At 43.7% G+C, this 20,873-nt stretch overlaps 1 protein-coding gene across 1 annotated transcript in view; it reads left to right on the forward strand.

The window, feature by feature from the left end:
• TMEM132B (transmembrane protein 132B) overlaps positions 1 to 11,018 on the forward strand; it is a 332,897-nt gene extending 321,879 nt beyond the window's left edge. The window contains exons 6-9 of the mRNA XM_006874524.1: positions 4,357 to 4,562; positions 7,384 to 7,654; positions 8,661 to 8,852; positions 9,765 to 11,018. Coding sequence (XP_006874586.1) covers positions 4,357 to 4,562; positions 7,384 to 7,654; positions 8,661 to 8,852; positions 9,765 to 10,913 — 1,818 coding nt within the window. The 3' untranslated portion in view covers positions 10,914 to 11,018. The remainder of the gene's footprint in view (positions 1 to 4,356; positions 4,563 to 7,383; positions 7,655 to 8,660; positions 8,853 to 9,764) is intronic.
• The last annotated feature ends 9,855 nt before the right edge of the window (positions 11,019 to 20,873 follow it).

Raw genomic sequence — 20,873 nt, forward strand, 5'->3', positions numbered from 1 at the left:
TGCAGACAGCGAGAGACCAATGAACAGATACCAGAAAAAGAATGTCCACACCTGTGTCTCCACAGTTCTTTCAGGCATTTGTGGCTGTTCTGATCCTTCCTCCACTTAGTCTCTCCCAAGATGGTGGCTCCAGGAGTAGCTGAGCATCTTGAATTAGAAAGCCATGGATTTCTTGATTCTGCTACAAATCCCCCTAGCTGTAAGCCTTCCAATCTTCTAAATATTCCTTTATATGTGGTTCAGAGTTCTAGTATCATCCTCTGAGCCTGTATGACCTGGTATTCTGTGTTGTTGGTGATGGAGCTCCTCACTGCATGTCTACCCTATCCACCATCTTAGAGGTGTCTTCTGTTTAGTCTTCCATAAAATGGGTACCTTAGAGGCAGCTTCAATGAGAGTTATAAATCATATGTGTGATGTGTCTGTGGAGCCTTTAAGCTTGACACATCACGTACTTTCAGACAGAGAGCTCCGATTTGTAGAAAAGCAGGGTACGAGCACAGTGTCAATGTAAGGAATGTGAATCTTTGTTGTGGGAGAGTGGTCTCTGTGTTTGGGACATGTGGATGGAAGGACGGGACAATGGATGAGGCTAGAATAGAAGAGGCGATTTGAAAACCTTCTAAACTCTGCTAAAGAAATGAGTTTATGGGACGAGGATAGCAGAGACAAGATACATGTATTATTACCTACAGCTTGTGCCCATGGCAGACATCACCAATCAATCACTGCATGCCTTCTCACAGGAGGCCAGGTGTCTTTTCAAGGAAGAGCTCCCTGGGCAGCCACTGTGAATTGATTTGCACAAGCAAGTTAGATGAACTGACTTCCTTTTCCTGGTCTAGTCTGTGGGGAGTCAGTAAACATTTTTAACAAGGCTTGGAACATGATGCTAATGAAACAGATATGTAGCTAAGTGTTTAATATACCAGAGGGGAAATAAACCAAAAGCTTGTGTTCCTTTCTACTGACATCACATCATAGGACTCACACTGACCTTAGGCTGAGTCTTTCAAGGACAGGTCACCAGGAAAGCACAGCCCCACAACCTGCTCTGTCTGGCCAGCACAGAACTTCAGAAATATGCCGTTAGAGGCTGATATGGAGAACTATTAAAATTCTGGACTTAACTTTCCTCTTGGGAAGTCAGGAACTCTCTGAGCCCTGCCTGCCCCAGCATCCCCTCATGGCAGCGAGGGCCTCAGCTAAGTGGCAGCTATTTCCTTTGAATGGGGCTCGGGATGTGTCCCCATGTTCCTTCATAGGAACCTTCCTGAACTGTCCCCCTCCCTGGTCTCCGATTGGATTTGGCAGTTTGGTTAATAAGAACACCTCCTGAAGCTCCACCCCCTCAGGCCAAGGGTTCTGAGAAATTATGGGTAATCATGTGTTTAAACAGAATTTGGTTATAAATATGTTGGATAGTTAGGTGCATTCCATAGGGCATATTACAAAGATGCCTTCAATACTCAAAACAACCCATTGCTTTCAAGTTGATTCCAACCCTAGAGGACAGAGTAAACAGCCCTATAGGGTTTCTGAGGCTCTTCTCCTTACAGGCAGACTGCTCCATCTTTCTCTGTGGAACCACTGATGGCTTTGAACCACCAACCTTTAAGTTAGCCACCAATCGCTTAACCACTATGCCACAAGTTCTCTCTTTCTTTCTCTTTTCTTTGGGAATATTCTTATCCTGCCAAAATGTTGTCCTTTTATGTCACTAATTTCTATGTAAACCTTGGACTTCTAAGCTGGTGGCTGCAGCATCCATGCCACTGGTACCTCATTAGCAGGCTTCTCTCTAGCAGGTTCCATGCCGGTCAGAGCTGGTACAGGGAGCTGGGTGGCACCATATGCTGGGTTTTCACCAGATAAACAGCTCCTAATCCCTTCTGGGGCAGTGTTCCATGAATGCCAAGTGCTTGAATCTTCCCCTAGGCTAAGGAGCGTGGTGGAGCCTTTATAATCTCCCATATCCAGGGATGCAATGTTAGCATGAAAGCATCTCAGCAGTTAGCCTGTGCTAAATTTAGCACCATGTCATAGTCCTGGGCCCAGGTGACTGGAGTTCTGTTCATCAGGGTCAAGATTTGCTAACACTTCCCTCCAAATGCAGAGTTAAACCATGTTGAATTCAATATAGGCTTTTTCCCCCAGGGCCAAAGTTCCAAAGCTTCTTATTTTCTTCAGAGATGGACCAACAAGCAAAGTCCACACTGAATGTGTATGCTCTGCATGGATGCTATCTAATGGGGGTGGAGGTCAGATGAGCGAAGTGTCAGGGAGCCCTGGTAGGAAAGGGATGCTCTGGGCATCGGGAATCTAGGGAGCAGCCCCATCATGAGTTTGTCTGGCCTGGAGGCAACAGCGAGGCCTAGTTATCTTGTCTTGCCAATCATTGTATATTATAATCGTTTGTATTCAAGTCTGTCTTCTTCCCTCAGTGGAGTCTCTGTGATTCATTTCTTGTACTGTAACAGCTCTGGCCTGAGCTAGGCCTTATGTTAACTTGAAGCTTGCTGGAGATTCTCTGTGCTTCTAAGATGGGGATTAGGAAAACCCCCTAATGCAATGGATTGACATAGTGGCAACAGCCAGTAGGCTTAAATGTAACAACAATTGTGAGGGTGGCACAGGACCGGGCAGTGTTTCATTCTGTTGTACAGAGGGTCTTTAGGAGTCACAACAGATTGAACAGCACCTAACAACAACAACAGGCTGCATGCCGACAAGACAGGCCCAGATTGGACAGGCTCAGGATCTCCTTGAACACTTGAAAGTTCTGTGATGAAGGCAGGTTGAGGGGATTGTAAGGAAATCCAGTGGGCTCCATCTATTTGGGTTCCAAAGTCCACACCTACTGGGAGGTCCCATAAAGTCCCTAAATGCCACTGGACTGACACCAGTTCCCTCTGTGGGGGGCACACTTGCCTCAAGAGGTTCCAGTGAGAATGCTGCAGCAGATGCAATAGAGGGTACCTCCCCTCCACCCCCCCACCTTCTCTCTGGCTCAGGTGATCCCATTGATTGCCATAGTATAGACCGCAACTCCTCTGCATTCATACAAAATACGGTGTCTTCCTTGCCTGATTTTACCCACTTTGAGACAATCACATGCATCCCGCTGTCAAAAACACACCTGACTTTGGAAATCCCGAGGCCCTTTCTATGTATAGGAAATGGAATCCCAACTGAGGGACACTCTGAGTCCTTTTAGAGGACTTGCAGGCTTAGGGTTTTCCCATTGTTCAAGAAATGAGGCCTAGACCACATGGGAGACAATGTCCACTGTAAAGTGAGAGACTTGGTAGTTCTGTTGGCTGTTTGATGTTTTCTCCTGGGATATCTATGTTAGAAAAACAAACACAAAAATGTGTGTTTCCCTCACCTACCCCAATCATTGTCATCCCATTCTCCTCACCATTGATTGGCTTGTAGAAGGTCATTAGACACACTTCTGGTCAATGAGAACTCATGAGACCTCGAGGGGATTCTTAGAAAAGTCTCCTTGCTTTAAAAAGGGACACAGAAGTGATGTCCCCTTTCTCACACTGAAGGCTGTCAAACTGGGTAAGACACTTTGTGTCTTCTGCACATGAAGTGATCCTTGCTCTTGCCTTCCCCTCTCTACCCAGGCACACATACAACACTTCCTAATAGTCTGGGAGAGGAAGTCATACACACCTCATTTGCTTATTGGGAAGATGTGAAGTGAAATGGGGGGCTCAAATTGTGTAATTCTTTACCTGCTAATGTGCCAAGTCAGAAGATGATAATGTAATACTATTCCCTCAGTTCCATTCTGCAGAACTCTAGTTTAATGGGGCAAAAATAATTACATCCATGTTTCCAGATATTTCAGGGACTTTCTCCCACCAAGATTTTAATGTACCACACATCTCTATGGATTTCTCAAAAAAGATTCTCTTTATGGCTTGAATAATATGATTGTTTTGTAACATATGGCCACCTTTTATGCATCTTCTAATATAGTTGCAAGAGTAATATATAATGCATCTGTGGTTTGATCAGTGGAGAAATGAGTACATAAAAAAGACAAGGTAAAGAAAAAACACACACAAACAAAAAGCAACAGAGGTGATGTGATTTCATTAAACGATGTTTATGGTTTTGCTTGTCAGTGTTCTGTAATACAGAATGGCTTTCCTCGAGTCCATTTATCAGTATTTGTCACTAATTAGTGCCTACAGATTACCTTCTGTGTAAGTCATGTTGTTCTGGGTGTCTCAGTGTCTAATAAATCAGAGCTGATGCAGTTCATGAACTCTCATCACTGCGGGTTTTTGCTTGTGTTTTTCCTACTGATGCATCTCAAGATTCCACCTCTTCCTAAAGGTTTCCAACAACTGTGATTCAATTTTTGTGAATGGGAAGGAGATGAAGAGCAGAGTGGACACGATTGTGAACTTTACCCACCAGCACTTCACCTCACAGTTAGAAGTCACCGTTTGGGTGCCCAGACTCCCCCTGCAGATTGAGATCTCGGACACGGAGCTGAGCCAGATCAAGGGCTGGCGGATCCCCGTGGCCCCCAACAGAAGGTGAGGAGCCCAGGGCAGGAGTGCTGTCCAGATAGAGGTTGGTGCCTTGGATATGATGTAGGCCCAGATCTTTGTGTAACCGTGGTACAACTGGTTCTCAAGGTCCCAGGGCCTGGTGGGGTGATTTCCACAGAGGGGAACAACAGTCTGCTCCTGGGATTCAGGGAGATCTCACTTGCTACTTAGTAGTGTGGAGACAAGAGAATATCATCAAGAGAATCATTAACTGTTTCACAGGGTAGTTGTTAGGATTAAATAATACAGAAAGCATCTTATACAAGACCTGGAATTTAGGATGCAATTATTTCTCATTCTGTTAGTGTTCATTCCTACATTATTCATTCTTGTTCCCCTGCCTGTGAATGTCAACCAATATCCATAGAGTGGAGTGAAAGTTTAACTGTGTAGACTGTTTAATAAAGGCTGCCTGATCTTTACACAGGCTTTGCCACTTAATGATTGTGTGAACCTGCATAAGTTTTTTAACCTCTGTACTCCTCAGTTTCTTCATCTATCAATTGGGATGATAGTACCAGTGGTTAGTTGTTGTTATTTAGTGTGGTTGAGTCTGATCTAACCCACAGCGACCCTGTATAGGGTTTTTGAGGAGTGGCTGGTGCATTTGAACTGCTGGCCTTGCAGTTCAAACCGACCAGGACTCCGTTAGAGCTGTTCACAAAATTAAATGAATTAAGCAGAATTCTAAAGGTGGCTCTCCAAGACTATGTTCTCTGGTTATTCAGTCAGCACCGGTGGAAGGACTTTACAAGTACAACTAAAAGTCCAAGTCAGTCAATTGTAAGAAATGGAGTTTATTGTAGTGGCCCTAACCCATCAGCTGAGACTTGTACAAGCACAGGTTTCTCCAGCAGGTAGAAAAAGTAGGGTTGTAAAAGGATTTAGAAAAAGAACGGATAATGAAAGCTCCCCCAAATTTGGTGAAAGATATAAACCTAGATTCAAAAAATTGAAGAAAAATTTTTTTTAAAATTTCATGTCAAGAGGCATCATATTTAAACTTCTGAAAACTAACGGCAAAGGGGACAAAAAAAACCTAAAGTCTTCCAAAGAAATGATGTGACTTTTAGGGCACAGGCATTAAGTGACAGCAGATTTCTCACCTGAAATTATGGATGCCGGCAGGAAGTGGCACAGAACTTCTCAAGTGTGGACAGAAGCGAACTGTCAACTGCAGATTCTGGATCTGGCAAAAGTTTTCCTCAGGAAGGAAGGGTGATGAACAAGTAAGAAAATATGTTTCAGGTAGACCTGCCCTTTGATGGAAGTTCCATGGAAATGCTGTAAACAAAGAGAAAATTAGCACTATATTAAGTTTGGAACTTTAGAAAGGAAAGGAGAGTCCATGGATAAAGCAGAGATAAATATAATAGATTGCCCTCACACATTTCTAAAATAATATGTTACTGTTAAGTGAATATATCAGAATCATCTGATACAGTCCTTGAAGTTCATGTTGTTGTGGTTAAGTGCCATTGAGTCTAAGGAGCAGCTGGGGGTTTGAACCGTTGACCTTGAAGTTACCAGTCCAGTGCTTATCCTGCAGTGCCACATCAGAACTTCTTAAAGTACATAGAGGAAATATTTAAAACAATTATATATCAAAAGCAGAAAGGGGCCTAAATAGAAGCAGGGTATCTGCATTTCATTCTAAGTGGTGGGGCAAACACTAAGAAGATATAAGAAGAGATATACTCAAAATCACTATCAATCAATCTAAATAGAATTATATATTTAAAAAACTTCAAGTGATTCACAGGAAAGCAATAACAGAGAAATAGAGCAAAACACAAGAAGAGCTAACAGGTAAACAATAAAATGGCAGATTTAAACCCTAACATATTAGAAATTGGGCAGTGTGGTGCTCTGTAGAATAAGCACTGGACTATGAAGGACAGGGTCAGTGGTTCAAGTCCACCAGCCACTCCACAGGAGAAAGGTGAGGCTTTCTGTTCCCACAAAGAGTTAGAGCCTCAGAAACCCTATACAGGGTTGCTAAGTGTCCGAATAGACTTGATGTATTTAACAACATCAGTAATTACTTTAAATGTGAATAGTCTAAATAAGTTAGTGAAAAGATAGAAACTGGAAGAATGGATTTAAAAAAAAAACCCCACAAACGACTAAATTATATGCTGTCTACAAGAAAGTGCCTTCAACCATAACAAATGGAATGTGTGGATAGTCAGGGAATATAATGGGACATAGCATGCAAAGAAATACAAAAAGACAAAAGCAGGTTAATATCAAATAAAGTAGACTTCAAAGAAAATTACTAAGGACAAATATAGTCAATCCACCAAGAAGACTTTGAGATCCTAAATGTGCCAAATAGCAGAACTACGAACTATGAGAAGCAGGAACTGAAAGAGCTTAAAGGGGAAACAGGTCACACAGGTAGAGATGGGAACAGGACTCCAAGTAGCTCTTTTGACCCAAAATATCACATTCACTTCACTAGACCCAAAGTTCTGCATCAGTCCCATAAGAGGAATGGTTTCAAAAAAACCACTTTCCATGATGCCAAGGGCACAGCCTCCACCTGCATGGGGCCTGGGTCTCCCACTGCCCAGGTCTTGTTGGGGGCAGGCTGTGTCTTGCCTCCTGTGTCCAAGTTCATCAGCTCACACGTGATACAAAGCGAATGAAGGACATGGGAATCCATTGTTGAAAGGGCAGATACAGAGATAAGAGAAAAGCCAGTTGATTATATATCCTGCAGAGTCTTATCAGGTCTGAACAATGGACTCAGTGACTATTTCAACAGTGAGTCACACTCGGTTCTGGTTTTCTTGTGTTCCAGGCCCACCCGGGAGAGTGATGACGAGGAAGATGAGGACAAGAAAGGCAGAGGCTGCTCCCTCCAGTACCAGCACGCCACGGTCCGGGTCCTGACCCAGTTCGTGGCAGAGGCGCCTGAGGTGGGTCAGCTGACCTACATGCTGGGCCCTGACTGGCAGTTTGACATCACAGACCTTGTGACTGAGTTCATGAAGGTGGAGGAGCCCAAAATCGCCAAGTTACAGGATGGCAGGACCCTGGTTGGCCGGGAGCCTGGAATAACCACTGTGCAGGTACGGTTGGCCCACCACCCTGCTCTTCCCCTCATTCTGTCCTGTATTAATGAACATGCAGGTAGATGTTTCTGTGCAGAACTATGTGTGTGCACATTTTCATGTATGTGTCTGTGTGCATGTGTATGTGAGTATGTGTGCATATATGCATGTATAGTGCCACAGTGGTTTCTCATTGTATTGATAGGTTCTGGGACATCTTTAGAAGACCTGGTGACAGAGTGGTTAAGTAGTCACCTGCTACCCCAAAGTAGGCAGCTGGAACTCCACAGCCTGCTTACTGGGAGACAGATGTGGCAGTCGGCGTCCATACTGATTTCCGCCTTGGGAACCCTGTGGGGCAGTTCTACTCTGTACCATAGTGTTACAATGAGTTCTAGTCGACTTGATGACAATGGGTTTTGTTTGGGTTGGGGATATATTTAGTGGGTGACGTTCTAGAAATTCTGCCTACACACATTCCTCTCTAGGTTTTAGTCACTTCTGGTTATCAGTTAAGTTCATCAGGAAGGATGGGTTCTTAGGGCATTAAGATTCCCCTTCCACTCTGGTCAACTGGTTTATCCAAGGAGAACACGGCAGCCCACACAGCAATCGGTACTGTGCCGGGATGAACATCTTCCTGCCCCTGGGAAGGAAGATGAGCAGGAGGAGATGGCTGAGTACCAATCTTACCACAATTAGCTCTTTTTGAGGCACAAATATGTTGTTGGGAAAATACTGCTCTTTGCAGGCCCAGTGCCAAGACAACTTTGTTATTCTCACCAAATCACATCAAGCTCGCCTCAGAAAACACACTGTCAGTAACATCACATGAATCAGAAGAAAGAGAATGGACCAGGGTGGTCTTCGTAAGACTGGCAAGCAGCCTAGAACCGAACTGAACCATCTCTGAAAGCGCGTTCACTTAGCAGAGAATCGGAGGATGCTTTGATGGTAATGTCAGTTAAGGAGTTTGAAATGATGATGTAGATCAGAGACCCGAGTTTTCTCCTTACCTTCGAAGGTCCTCTCGCCTCTCTCTGACTCCATCCTGGCTGAGAAGACAGTGATTGTCCTGGATGACCGCGTCACCATCGCAGATCTGGGCGTGCAGCTGGTGGCTGGCTTGTCTCTCTCGCTGCAGCCTCACAGAGCAGACAGGAGAGCCATCGTGTCAACAGTGGCTGCCAGGGATGTTCTACAAGCTCCACAGCAGGTAAGATTCCCAGGGGCCCCTGCGTCTATGGACCATGGACATGCCTTTTCTGTCTGTTATCAAGTTCAGCAAAAGAGATCAGTAGAACATTGCAGCTCGGACTGCTGGTTTATGAAGCTTCTTATCTGCTGTCTCTTGTCTGAGAAAAGTGTTCAGTGTTTGGGATAAAGTTTCCTCATATATGGACAGACCACGTGTCCACAGACCATTTGCTTTCCAGTGGGCTTATGTGTGCCAGGCACAGTCTGCTGCTAGACCATGACCAAAGAATGGTCACCTGTGTTCACTTTTGCCAGAACAGGTGGCTTTTGATGGTTGGAAATTCCATTTCAGTTACTTGAGCGAGCAGGGCTGGTAGGCACTAACCTGCTAACTGCAAATACTGTCAGCTCTAGAACTCTCTCCATCTATAAACTTTTAGCAAGCTGTTTTTACCAATACCAGGGTCGCTGTGTCTTTCAAGCAAGCCAGTCTCCTAATGCATCTTCCCCAAGTACTTCCAGCAGCCATGTTTTGCTTTATCAGCGTTGGCTCCCTAATAAAGAATGTTCAAAGTGATATTATCTTGAGCAGGAGCCTGATTAGTTGCACCTGAAATTGATTCAGATAAATGGCCTGATCTTTCAAAATGTATTTGGAAAGGCCAAAGTCAAATTCTGTTGTGTGGCATGTAATAAATTAATATCTAATGCATTCATCAAAGTATATTATTGCTCTTCATATCATTGGCGCTATAGAACATTATTGATGCTGGTTCCTGGCATGCCAGAAACTCTTCAAGATTATAAAAAATAAGGGTTTATTTTTTCTCAGTCTGGATAGTTAAAGAATATTATCTAGAAAATAATATTTATGTGTGCAAATTTAATGGAACCTGATTATAACATAATGCTTTGGTTTCATTTTTCTTAGGAAGCAATAGTCAGTTCTTGGATTTTGTTCAGTGATGGCTCGGTGACACCTTTAGACATTTATGATCCCAAGGATTTCTCAGTCACTGTCTCCTCATTGGATGAAATGGTGGTGTCCGTCCAGCCAAACCTTCAGTCGAAATGGCCAGTTGTAGTTGCAGAGGGCGAAGGGCAAGGATCCTTGATTAAGTTAGAAATGATGATAAGTGAACCTTGTCAGAAGACCAAGAGAAAGAGTGTTCTCGCTGTGGGTAAAGGAAGTGTCAAGGTCAAATTTGAACCAAATCTTAATGAGCACCGAGGAGGTACCAATGATATTGAGGGCATAAATCGAGAATATAGAAACCACCTGAGTAATTCCATAGAGCGTGAAGGAAACCAGGAGAGAGCAGTTCAGGAGTGGATCCAACATGGTGCATCTGTTGGTCATGAGGAGGGTACCAACAAGAGCACAACCCCGCAGTCTCCCATGGAAGGAAAGGATAAGAAATTACTCAAGAGTAGTGGTCCAGATACGTTCACCAGCTTCCCCACTCAAGGCAAGTTACCAGAAGCCAATGATCCCAGTGACCTCACAGTGACCTCCCGGGGGCTAACTGACCTGGAGATTGGCATGTATGCCCTGCTCTGCGTCTTCTGTCTGGCCATCTTGGTCTTCTTAATCAACTGTGTGGCATTTGCCTGGAAATACAGACACAAAAGGTTTGCTGTGAGCGAGCAGGGCAACATTCCCCATTCCCACGACTGGGTCTGGCTTGGGAACGAAGTGGAACTCTTGGAGCACCCTGTTGGCATCCCTCTCCCGTCTGAGGAGTGCACAACCATGCTAGACAGGGGGCTGCAGTTCGAGGAGAGGAACTTCCTTCTGAACGGCAGTTCCCAGAAGACTTTCCATAGTCCACTACTCAGACCTTCTGATTATGTGTATGAGAAAGAGTTGAAAACGGAACCGGTTAACCCTCCGGGCCCTAAGAGGAAGAGAGTCAAGTTCACTTCCTACACCACCATTCTCCCAGAGGATGGCGGCCCCTACACCAACTCCATCCTGTTTGACAGTGACGACAGCATGAAGTGGGTCTGCCAAGACATGGGGCTGGGGGCTTCCCAGGACTTGAGAGACTACATGGAGAGACTGCAAGACCAGCTGTGAACTCCTTTCTTATGTTTGTATTCACCTTTATGCCTTCTGTTTTCGGGATGGGGGAGCAGTAAGCTAATCAGCAATAGGGGAGGATTTAACAAGTTTAATCTGTGGCGGTCCGGTGGGATCCCTTTCCAAGCACGTAGCGGAGGTCAGGAGAGTTGAAGCATCAGGGTTGTAAGTCGGGAAATGCCTGTAAAACCGCCTACATGTAGGTACTGGGGAAACTCTAACAATTGTTTGATATCTTAACTGGCACCAGATTGGCGCAAATATAAAGAACCTGACCCCACAGACAGACAGACATTGTTAGTCATCTCGTAATGAGCAGCCGTTTGGAATTAGACAAGATTTTGGGTGTTGATTTTTCTATTTCTTGACCTTTTAAAGCACAGTGGACATTTCTTACCCTTGGCCTGAGATGAGACCTATGCGAAAGATACCTGAATGTAGCGTTCCTCGTTTGTTATGAGCACTCCTTATTACCTTTATATACATTTGCACCTGCACCTGGTTCCTTTGACCTCTGGAATTCTTTTTGAAATATGAAGAGGAGGCACTTCAGTGTTACCTTTGAAATCTGTTTGATGTACCTCTGAGTTGTATTCACTGGGATTTGCCACGTCCTCTTACTTCCTGCCACATCAGCTTCTCTCCAGTTTTCCTCATTTCAGTGTGTGGGTGTGATAGCTGTAAAGCTTACCTTCACTCTGTGCTCTGTTCTTTTCCTTTTCTTTCTTAGGTTTTTTTTCGTATCGGATAAGAGGTTTCACCTAAAATACGAATAGACTGTGAGGCAGGGCCATGTCTTTACACTTTTCCATGTGAAGCTTGATAATTTTGGAGAAAAATTGTGGATCACAAAGAGTTTTATTTTTATCCTATGCTTATTGGAAACACATCGGCGACTCCTGGAGTGGCATTTCTGAGGGCAAAGTACCTCCAACTAGCTTTATGGATGCCAGGGCTTTGTGGGCAACATAATTCATTATTCACACTTGAATTCTAAGAGCAGAAAGGATACACACAGAAGGGAAATTGCCTAGGAAAAGTGGCTACAGATTAAACTTCCTATTTTTTTCCAGAACAAAAAAGTTGAAAAAAAAATGTAAATATAATAATATTTCAACTTAACAGTATGTAGAAATCCATCTATACAATGACCAAAAAAGAGAAAAAAAAAAAAATCCATCATGATTCTGGCTGAGACAGAACCTTTCCAGGGTGTGCACTGATGGACAACAGTAATGGGTTTCTGTTAAACACACACACACACACACACACACACACACACACACACACAAAACCTTCATAAAAAGAAACAACAGTTCCAGAGCACAAGAAGCTGTTGTGATGAAAAATGACAGCGATGAGAAAATCAAAGTGGCAAGCGTGAGAGAGAGAGAGAGAGAGAGCGAGAGAGCACTAGCCCCGCATAACTTTTAAATAGAAAATGTTATTTAAAGAACATCCTGAGTAGTGTCAAGCAAAGCAAGACTTGCAGATCAGGCAACGTGATGACACTTCTTTATGAAGATGGAGTAGCTAGAAAAGCAGAAAGTGGACCAGAATGCCTGCTGGTGAGCTCTGTGGAGCCATTTACATCTCTGAGGGACAAGGTTTGAAGGACCTGCTGGAGGGACTTGGAAGCAGCCTCATGACTTCCAGTGACTAATGGTGGAGCTCTTCCAAGGCAGGAGTTTAGCTGCCTTCTAGAGTCCCATTGCATTGACAACCCTAGAGCACTTCGTTGGTGGCTCGCCTCTTGCCCAGAGGACCACGTTCTGTCGACAGTGAAGGTGTCACAGGTGATGAAGATCTGAACTCCAGGGGCAGGTAGTCAGATGGTTTGGCAAGTATTTAACATGGAGGTGTGGAACAGAAGCTGGTAACATTCTCAATAGCTTTCACTGTGTCTAGAGAATGAAACCCAGAGACTACAAAAGGAATTTGCAGAGAGGTGACCTGTACTGTGTAGGAAGAGTCCCTTAGATGGCCAAAGGTCACCAAACCCACTGCTTTTCAAAGGCTTTGGTGAGAAGTGTCCTGAATCTAAGCTTGCAGAGCCATAGGGATGGTGTAATGAGAATGTACGAGACGAGTTTCAAAACAATTCATGGAAAATGCCATTATTGTTTAAATCCATTTCTCCTTGAAGTAGCTGAAACCCCCTCATAGTTAAGCAGATATAAATACTGCTCACACTACATGGCTTTCTCCATGGGGTTGTCAACATTCCAGAAATATTGGAGATCCAACATTGGCAGGATCTCAGCAGAAATAGGGGTGAGTTCCACCCAGCAGGATGCCACCTGCTGGTAAAGTGAGAGCATTTTCTGTGAAATGGGTGCATGACGTGGTGCAGGGGGGCAGCAGCTAGGGGGTTAGAATATGCTCATGATTTCAGAGCAGAGTTGAAGACTGCTGTCCTAAACATGCCTCCTGTGAGGTAGGGTGGCCCAGGACGACAGCCTGTGCTCCATCTGTTCAAAATGAAATGCACGTGGAAGGGTCAGGGGGTAATGGGTCCTTTTTAGTATACACTTCACACACAGACACACACACATCCGTATATGTGTGAACCCTGAAGAGCCAATGAATAAGACATGTGCTAGGAATCCCCAGTGACTTTCAATTACTCTCAGATTTGTCATAGACACGACTCAGATCAATAGAATGTCATCGATGTTTGATCTGCTCAAAACATTTCCTGGTGATTAGAAACCATGGGTTACAGCAATGTGTTTTCCAACAAATGCTTTCAAACTAATCAGCACTACGCCCCTCAAAGATCTAAAGTAAAATGGGGAAATGTATTACGGTGGTGGTGGTTATGTGCTGTGGAGTCGGTTCCGACTCATAGCAACCCTGCATAAGGTTTCCGAGGCTGTAAATCTTTATGGGAGCAGAAAGCCTCATCTTTTTCCCGCAGAACAGCTGGTACTTATGAACTGCTGACTGTGAGATTAGCAGCCTGACTCGTAACCACTACACTACCAGAGCTCCTTAAAATGTATTGTAAAGCCTTGAAATCCAATTCCTTGAGGGTCATGCATTTGCCTGAACTTTCCAGGCATTTTTGTGGCTGAGGTAGCCATACAAGTGGTTGAAGTTAATAGTTTGTACTAAAGCACTTTTATGAAGTTTCTTCCTTTTCTGTAAGAATGGAACATGGTAACCTTTTCCCAAGGGGGCTTTGGTCTCTCCAGAGAAGGCCACACTGTGAACTCTGTGGGTCATGTGGTGAAAGCTTTGGATGAGTCAACGAGGACCACAGGGCCTGAGCCACTTGAGGCATGAGCTGATGGCTCCAGCGTCCCAATATACCCCTTTAGAAGCCACTACACAGGGACAGAGAAGCAACTCGTATAAGAGTAACCTGGACCTTGAATACACAGTGAGTTGTATTTGAGAGAATGCAAGAATGAAGACAGCCAGCAGTTTCCCAGAAGAACAGTGCGCACTGGCCAGGGTAAGTTACCAGATCACAATGATCCTTAAAATGTATCCAGAGAGTTACTATTTGAATACACCATTGTAGAGGAAAAGGTGGATTATCATTCTTCTTTTTGGTCACATCTGTACCTTGGCAATTTTTAAGTGCTGGAAAGACTGCCTTTGTGCATTTGGACAGCATCTTTGCTGAACTCTTTTAGAAAGGTGCCTTCCCAAGGTGAGGAGGCAAAGACTGCAATAAAGCTGTGTTCCTCAGAAAAGAACTGTTCGGTCCAACAGCAACAACCAGAAGGGCAGTCTCAACTGAACCCTACATGCCAGTGGGTCTGTGGTGTTTTCTACCCTACTCATCGAAAGAATGGCCCCAAGTCTCCATTTCAGTCCCCGTATTGACAAAATATCTGGTGTGTAAACTCAGCAACCATCTCCTCCCTTAAAAGTAGACATGTACACTGTATCACCTGTCATCTGTTATGGACAGGAACAGAGTGGATGGTGGAAATCTTACGCTAAAATTTGGATAGCATATATTTTTGTATGTAATGTAGGCAATATACCGAAATACTGCGAGCTGTATTGGAGCAAGTACATTTTACAGTGAAAAGTTGTAGCTCTTAAATGCACACACATTTCTCTCAAAAACATCTGCACTGATGGGGAAAGACGTCCCAACGTGAAAATCTTGAAACGCATCAATTTCAAAATTCGGGCCTGGGAAAAACCTGACTCGTGTTGTGAATTGTTGCTGGAACATTTCGAACTTCATGCCCTTCATGACTTTTGGATTTCTCCTTTTCTTTTTAAGGAAATATGTCAGAAATGAAGTGACTTCATGGTTTTCAGCATAAAGGTATATTCTAACCACTGGGTAACTCGTCATTTTTAACATGAAAATAAACATCTAAACGTTCTTTAATTGTTTCATTATTTGATCCACACGATCCCATTTCATTTCAGCATCTGCCAGAATTGAATTATATTTATTTATGTTTGTCCTTTTCAGTCAGAGATTTTGACACCATTGATTTAGTAATAAATGGGATCAATAAATGGAAGCCAAGAGAAAAAAATGATTTAATTCTGCAAAGAATTGTTACCTGTGAAAGCCTTCTCTCTTGTCCTAGCAGGCTGCGTGAAATTTCTCCTTGAAGTCTCTGCAAGAGGTTCCAGTGTTCCTTACCCCTCTGACCAGGGTCAAAACATCTCTGAACTCAGAGTTGATTGTGTGAAGCAGTAGCTTTTGACAACCCCTGACTTCTCTGTCTTTGGTCTTTCCTTGTTCCTGGCTTAGTTATATGTATATGTATCGGGGAATGACTTGTAAGAAAGAGGTCAAGGGCCTGGGCTACTGAGGACCCAGAACAGGCACAGCTCCAAAGACATAAGAAAATGTCAAGACAGTTGGGATTCTGCTAGGGTCTTAGAAGGCAGCTGTAGACCTTTTGGCTGAAAGTCTGGTAAACGTATGCAGTACTTACCAATCGCTTTGTAGATGCACTGTTGGTTCTTCATGCATCTGCTAGCATCATATTCGGCGTTTTGGCAAATACCACCCCTTACTTTTAGGATGAAAACAGATGTCTGCAGTAGCTTGACATGTACTAAATGAACCCATACCAGGCTTGGTCTTTCTTCAAGAAACCCTGTCATCCTTTAAGTAACTGGGTTAAACATAGAATTTGGCTGCATGAAATTGAGGCTGTGAGATGGCAGATTTTCCTGCCTCTGAAATGTAGGCAGCAAATGAGCCCAGATGTTCTCTCAGGTGAATGAACCCATCTGCATTGCGTCTGGCCACTTTGGATAAATGTTTCCCATTAGCAACTTCAGCTTGTTCACTATTCTTGAAGCGTCATAGGTCTGAAACTGAGTTCTCAGATTTCAGAATACATGTCCAAGGGGGCTTCCAAAGATTCATGGAAAAATGGAATCAAAGGATAACAGAATTTTCCCACAAACTCTTTGAAGCACCCTCATGTGCAGCTCAATAAGGTTGATTTGAAAAGGGGATGAGAGAATGAAAGTTTGAGATCAGATTTGGAAAAAATGAACACTTTCTATTTATTGTGTATGCATTTTAATACTTTTTGGGCATTGACATTCTTTGTGCCGATCCACTTCCCTATGGTTTTATACATTAAGTAGGTGATGATGGATTTTACTGTTTGTTTTTTCTTAAGAATGTTAGCAAATACATGTGGGTCTCCTCCTGACATGGACTTCAGTGTTTAGAGACTGTTCCGTGACTGTGGATACTGTACTTCCCACCTGGGACATTACCATTCTCAGCCTTGAAGTCCCTTAGGGAAAGTGTACTCCCACTCCAAGGAAGCAGCAATGTTATCAGTTCACCAAACTGAACCAGCCTCGTGTTCTATGCGTCCCCTTCAAGGGTATCTTCTTCAGCTTTTTCCTTGTTGCTCGGGGTCAGTTGTCCAGATGAAACATTTTGATTGTTTTAAGCTTCGTTGGCTCCTTTGATGCTGCAGATGCAGAAGGATGGAAGACGTTTCCATCCATTGCTACTGTCCGTTGGAACTAAGCACTTTACAAAAGAGAGAGAAAGAAGGGGTTGCCTTGGAATTCAGTGTCTGTGTGATGCTGGATTTTCTACCAAATCAAATCACTTCCATGCTGACACCTGTCTTTACTTCCTTTGGCCAAAGACCATGTGCAACTTTCTGTTTTCCATTATAAGGTTGGAGCTGAAATAATCCGAGTCTTTATTGTTTGTTCTTTTGGAAATTAGTCTGAATTGCTGGATGAAACAGCACAAAATGCCAATGTAGACATTACCCATAAAGAGCTCTGGTGATGCAGTGGGTTAAGTGTTGGGATGCTATCCAGTAGGTTGGTGGCTCAAATCCACCAGCCACTCTTCTTTCAGGAGAAAGGTGTGGCAGTCTACTTTTATAAAGATTTACAGATTTGGAGACTCTACGGGTCTGTACTCTTCTGTCTTGGTGTTGTTAAGTGTCACTGAGTTGGTTCCGACCCATAGCGATTTTGTATAGGGTTTCTGAGGAGCAGCTGGTGAAATTGAATCTCTGACCTTGCAGTTCAAACCGACCTTGCAGTCCAGCACATTAGCCCGCAGCACCACACCAGGACTCTGCTTTGTCATATTGAGTCACTATAAGGCAGAATTGCCTTGATGACCATGGCTCATATGACGTGGTTAATTTACTTAGAGAGTATGTGTCTTCTCGCCCCATTGTTATCATTTTAGGTTCTCTGTTTTATCCATGCATAGTCTGACATAGTTTGAGCATTTTCCATTTCTGTCAGTGTTGTAGGTTGACCAGGGGGAAAGTTCGCATCAGACATGGGCAAACACCTCCTCCAGGTGCCCTGCACTTTGAGTTTTCCGCTCTTATCTGTGTCATTCCCCACTCAGCACATCTGTAAATTTGTAGCAGCTCTACTCCCGTGGAGTTGTTCCACATCAGCCAGTTCACATGCCAAGAGATGCCAGCGCTGACAGGTGGCGGGACCAGAGTGTCTCCTCATAGCACAGACCAGTGACTCCCTTCCTGTAGCTGTCCTCTACTGGCAGCCTTCACTAGGACCTCGAGCGAGGACACCAATTGATAATCCAACGTGAGCCCCAAGCCCATACCCACTGTCCAATGCCGATTGCAGGTGGTGTTCTAAGCATGCTGCATACATCAATGTGGGTAGCAGAAAACTCCAAAATTATGGAGGAAGGCAGGAGCTGAGATTGAGAATTAAAATTAGTAAATGACATGGAAGATAACTAAATGAAGCCCGTGGAAGACCCTTGCACATACTGCATATTGTCCTGCAGGGCTGTGCTCTTGGAGGCCGCTGCTTGGATCCTCAACAGTAAAGGATTTTGACAATGTTGTGTATCTACAATGTATGTCTAAAGAGCATGCTGTTTTCTCACAACTGAAACTCGTATCCCAACCACTAGTCCCCTGCCCCACACCGTCCTCGGAAAAGTGAATTAAGTCTTGGCTGCCGACTATATCACTATGTTCTATCAAGCCCACGCAGCCCAGCCATTCTGCATTCTTTGGCGGTTTCACAGCAAAAACAAACATGGTGGGAACAAATTGTGTCTGGCACTTGGTAAAAAAGTGTGATCCTCTACTCTCCATTTTTCTGAATTGAATTCTTGTTCCCTGGCAAATGCCAGCTAATATAAACAGAGCATGTTGTGATAGCATTGTGCTTCTCTCTATTTTTTTGGTTGTATAATGTATCTATCTCATTAGATTACCCATGGCTTTCAGTATGATCTATTGTTGTATATGTTCCACAGTATATTGAACATATATCTGTAAAGGCACTTCCAAAATTTTTGAAAATGAAGAAATAAAACATGTTGGATGATTCCTTGTTACAGTAAAACAATTGCTTGGTAGGGGCCAGTTAATTATGTCTTCTTAAAATAGGTGTCTAAGGTAGGAGAGTCACAAACCTTTATTGTTGTTGTTAAGTGCCATGGAGTTGGTTCCGACTCACGACAACCCTGTAAAGGGTTTCCAAGAAGCAGTTGGTGAGTTTGAACCACTGACTTTGCAGCTCAAACTGACCTTGAGGTCCACTGCATTGTCCTGCAGCACCATACCAGGACTGGAGAGTCAGAAACCTTTGTTGCTATTGTTGTTGTTGTTGTTGTTGTTAAGTACCATCAAGTCAGTTCCAACCCATAGTGACCCTGGATAGGGTTTTAGCTGAGCTTGAACCACTGAGTTGGTGGTTCAAACCAACTTTGCAGTCCAGCACATTAACCCACAGTGCCACACCAGGACTGTTTCAGAAACCTTTAAGTCCAGTGTATTGACAAGCTGTGTCTTCATGTCTTGACGGCTACTAGCCTTGAGATTAAGAGAAATGAATGACTTATTGAAATGTAAGAGTAAGATTCCAAAGCAAAATGTTTATGTACCTTGGAGGAAGTATTCTGACAGAACAGCATATGAAGCCTCAGTCTACCCTGTCACTAAGCCTCCTACAATTTTCAGAACGAAGACGATGGTGCTTCGGAGTTACTGTAGTTAAGGCATGCGAATGAAAATTTTGGAGATAATCTGGAGTCCGTTTTTTCCTTAAAATTTCCAAAGTTGCATTTTAATGAGGGCATAGGCTTTGCTCATCGATGTCTCCTTGCCAGCCAAGGGAAAATCAGTTCACATGATACAAGTTGAGTCCCAGAAAGGCTAACATAAGCACCCAAAAGTCCCATGTTCATATTCCTCGTCTGGGATCATGTTCCATTTAACTGTAGAACAACTCAACCATTTTACTATGTTGATTCTCCACTGCCCTGCAGATCTGAACATGGAAAAGAACCCCAGCCACACATCTGCTCCTTATAGGCCAGTGTTCCAAAGGCAGCCATGTTGCCCAAACTAGAGGGAATATGATGACTTTTCAACCTGTGCCCAAAGTCAGCTTTAAAAAAGCAGTGGTCCTCCCCAAACAGTGTCAGCTTGGCTGTCTCAGGCAGCCATGGTAACACTGAGCCAGGGGTCTTGCTTCCTAATTCATGGAGATAGAACAGAGCTCATTGGCAGCATATCAGCCAATGCTGGGATCTACCATCAGCACTATTCTAGACAGAACAGAGTGCCCTCCCCTTCTCTAGTGACTGAGTTCAGCTGAACTGTAAACAGATGCTCTGTACCTTGATTGTCCTGTAAACAACGAGGTAAAACAGAACTGAAGAAGGCGGCGTCTCTAAGACATTTGAAGCCAGTCTGGAGCAAGATTAATCTGCATGAAGACACATCAGGTGAGTGTCCACAGTGAAATGGACTTAAATATGGCAGCAGCTGACCTAAAGGAGAAGCCTGCTTGCAGTCACAATCCAATAAGGGTCAACAGTGTGGGAAATAGGGTTTTTGGTCTTTTAAATGTTTTAATGATACTTGCCTTAAAATAGTTCAGCTGAATTTGTGATTTGTGCCTACAACTGTTCTTGCTTTAAAGCAGGAAGATTAATTAAAGGATGTGATAGACATTTATATTCTTAATTGTATTATTTATTTTTCATAAAATACAGGTGGGGTGGCAAGGGCCTGAATTTCCAAGGCTTCTCATTTTATTTCCCCAAACATCAAGAGCATTTATAACCTGGGAGGTTTCCAGCGCTTCCTTCATCAGGAATGTGAATGTGTGTTTGGATTTTGACAAGTGATGGTGTCTGTGAGCTGGGTGAGTAATAGTCCCTTCTGTATCAACTGGGACATGATCAGAGGGATGTGTGTGTGTGTGTGTGTGTGTGTGTGTGTGTGTGTGTGTGTGTGTGTGGTGGGGGCTTGGAAAGAGATGGAAACTGAGAACCAATGCATGTTAACACTCATCAGTGTCACATTCTGTAGACCTTCTTTCCCCTTGGGAGAGAGTCCTTCCTGCTTTGCCGGAAATGCTAACCCTTACAGTTCCTCGAGGAACATGCGCTAAGCCCTAAGATGCTGTACCTGGGGGAATCTTTAAAGCAAAGAGGACTTTGGTTCTTACTTTAACTTCTTTGAACTTCCT

Source organism: Chrysochloris asiatica, unplaced genomic scaffold (assembly GCF_000296735.1).
Source record: "Chrysochloris asiatica unplaced genomic scaffold, ChrAsi1.0 scaffold00281, whole genome shotgun sequence".
Lineage (NCBI taxonomy): Eukaryota > Metazoa > Chordata > Mammalia > Afrosoricida > Chrysochloridae > Chrysochloris > Chrysochloris asiatica.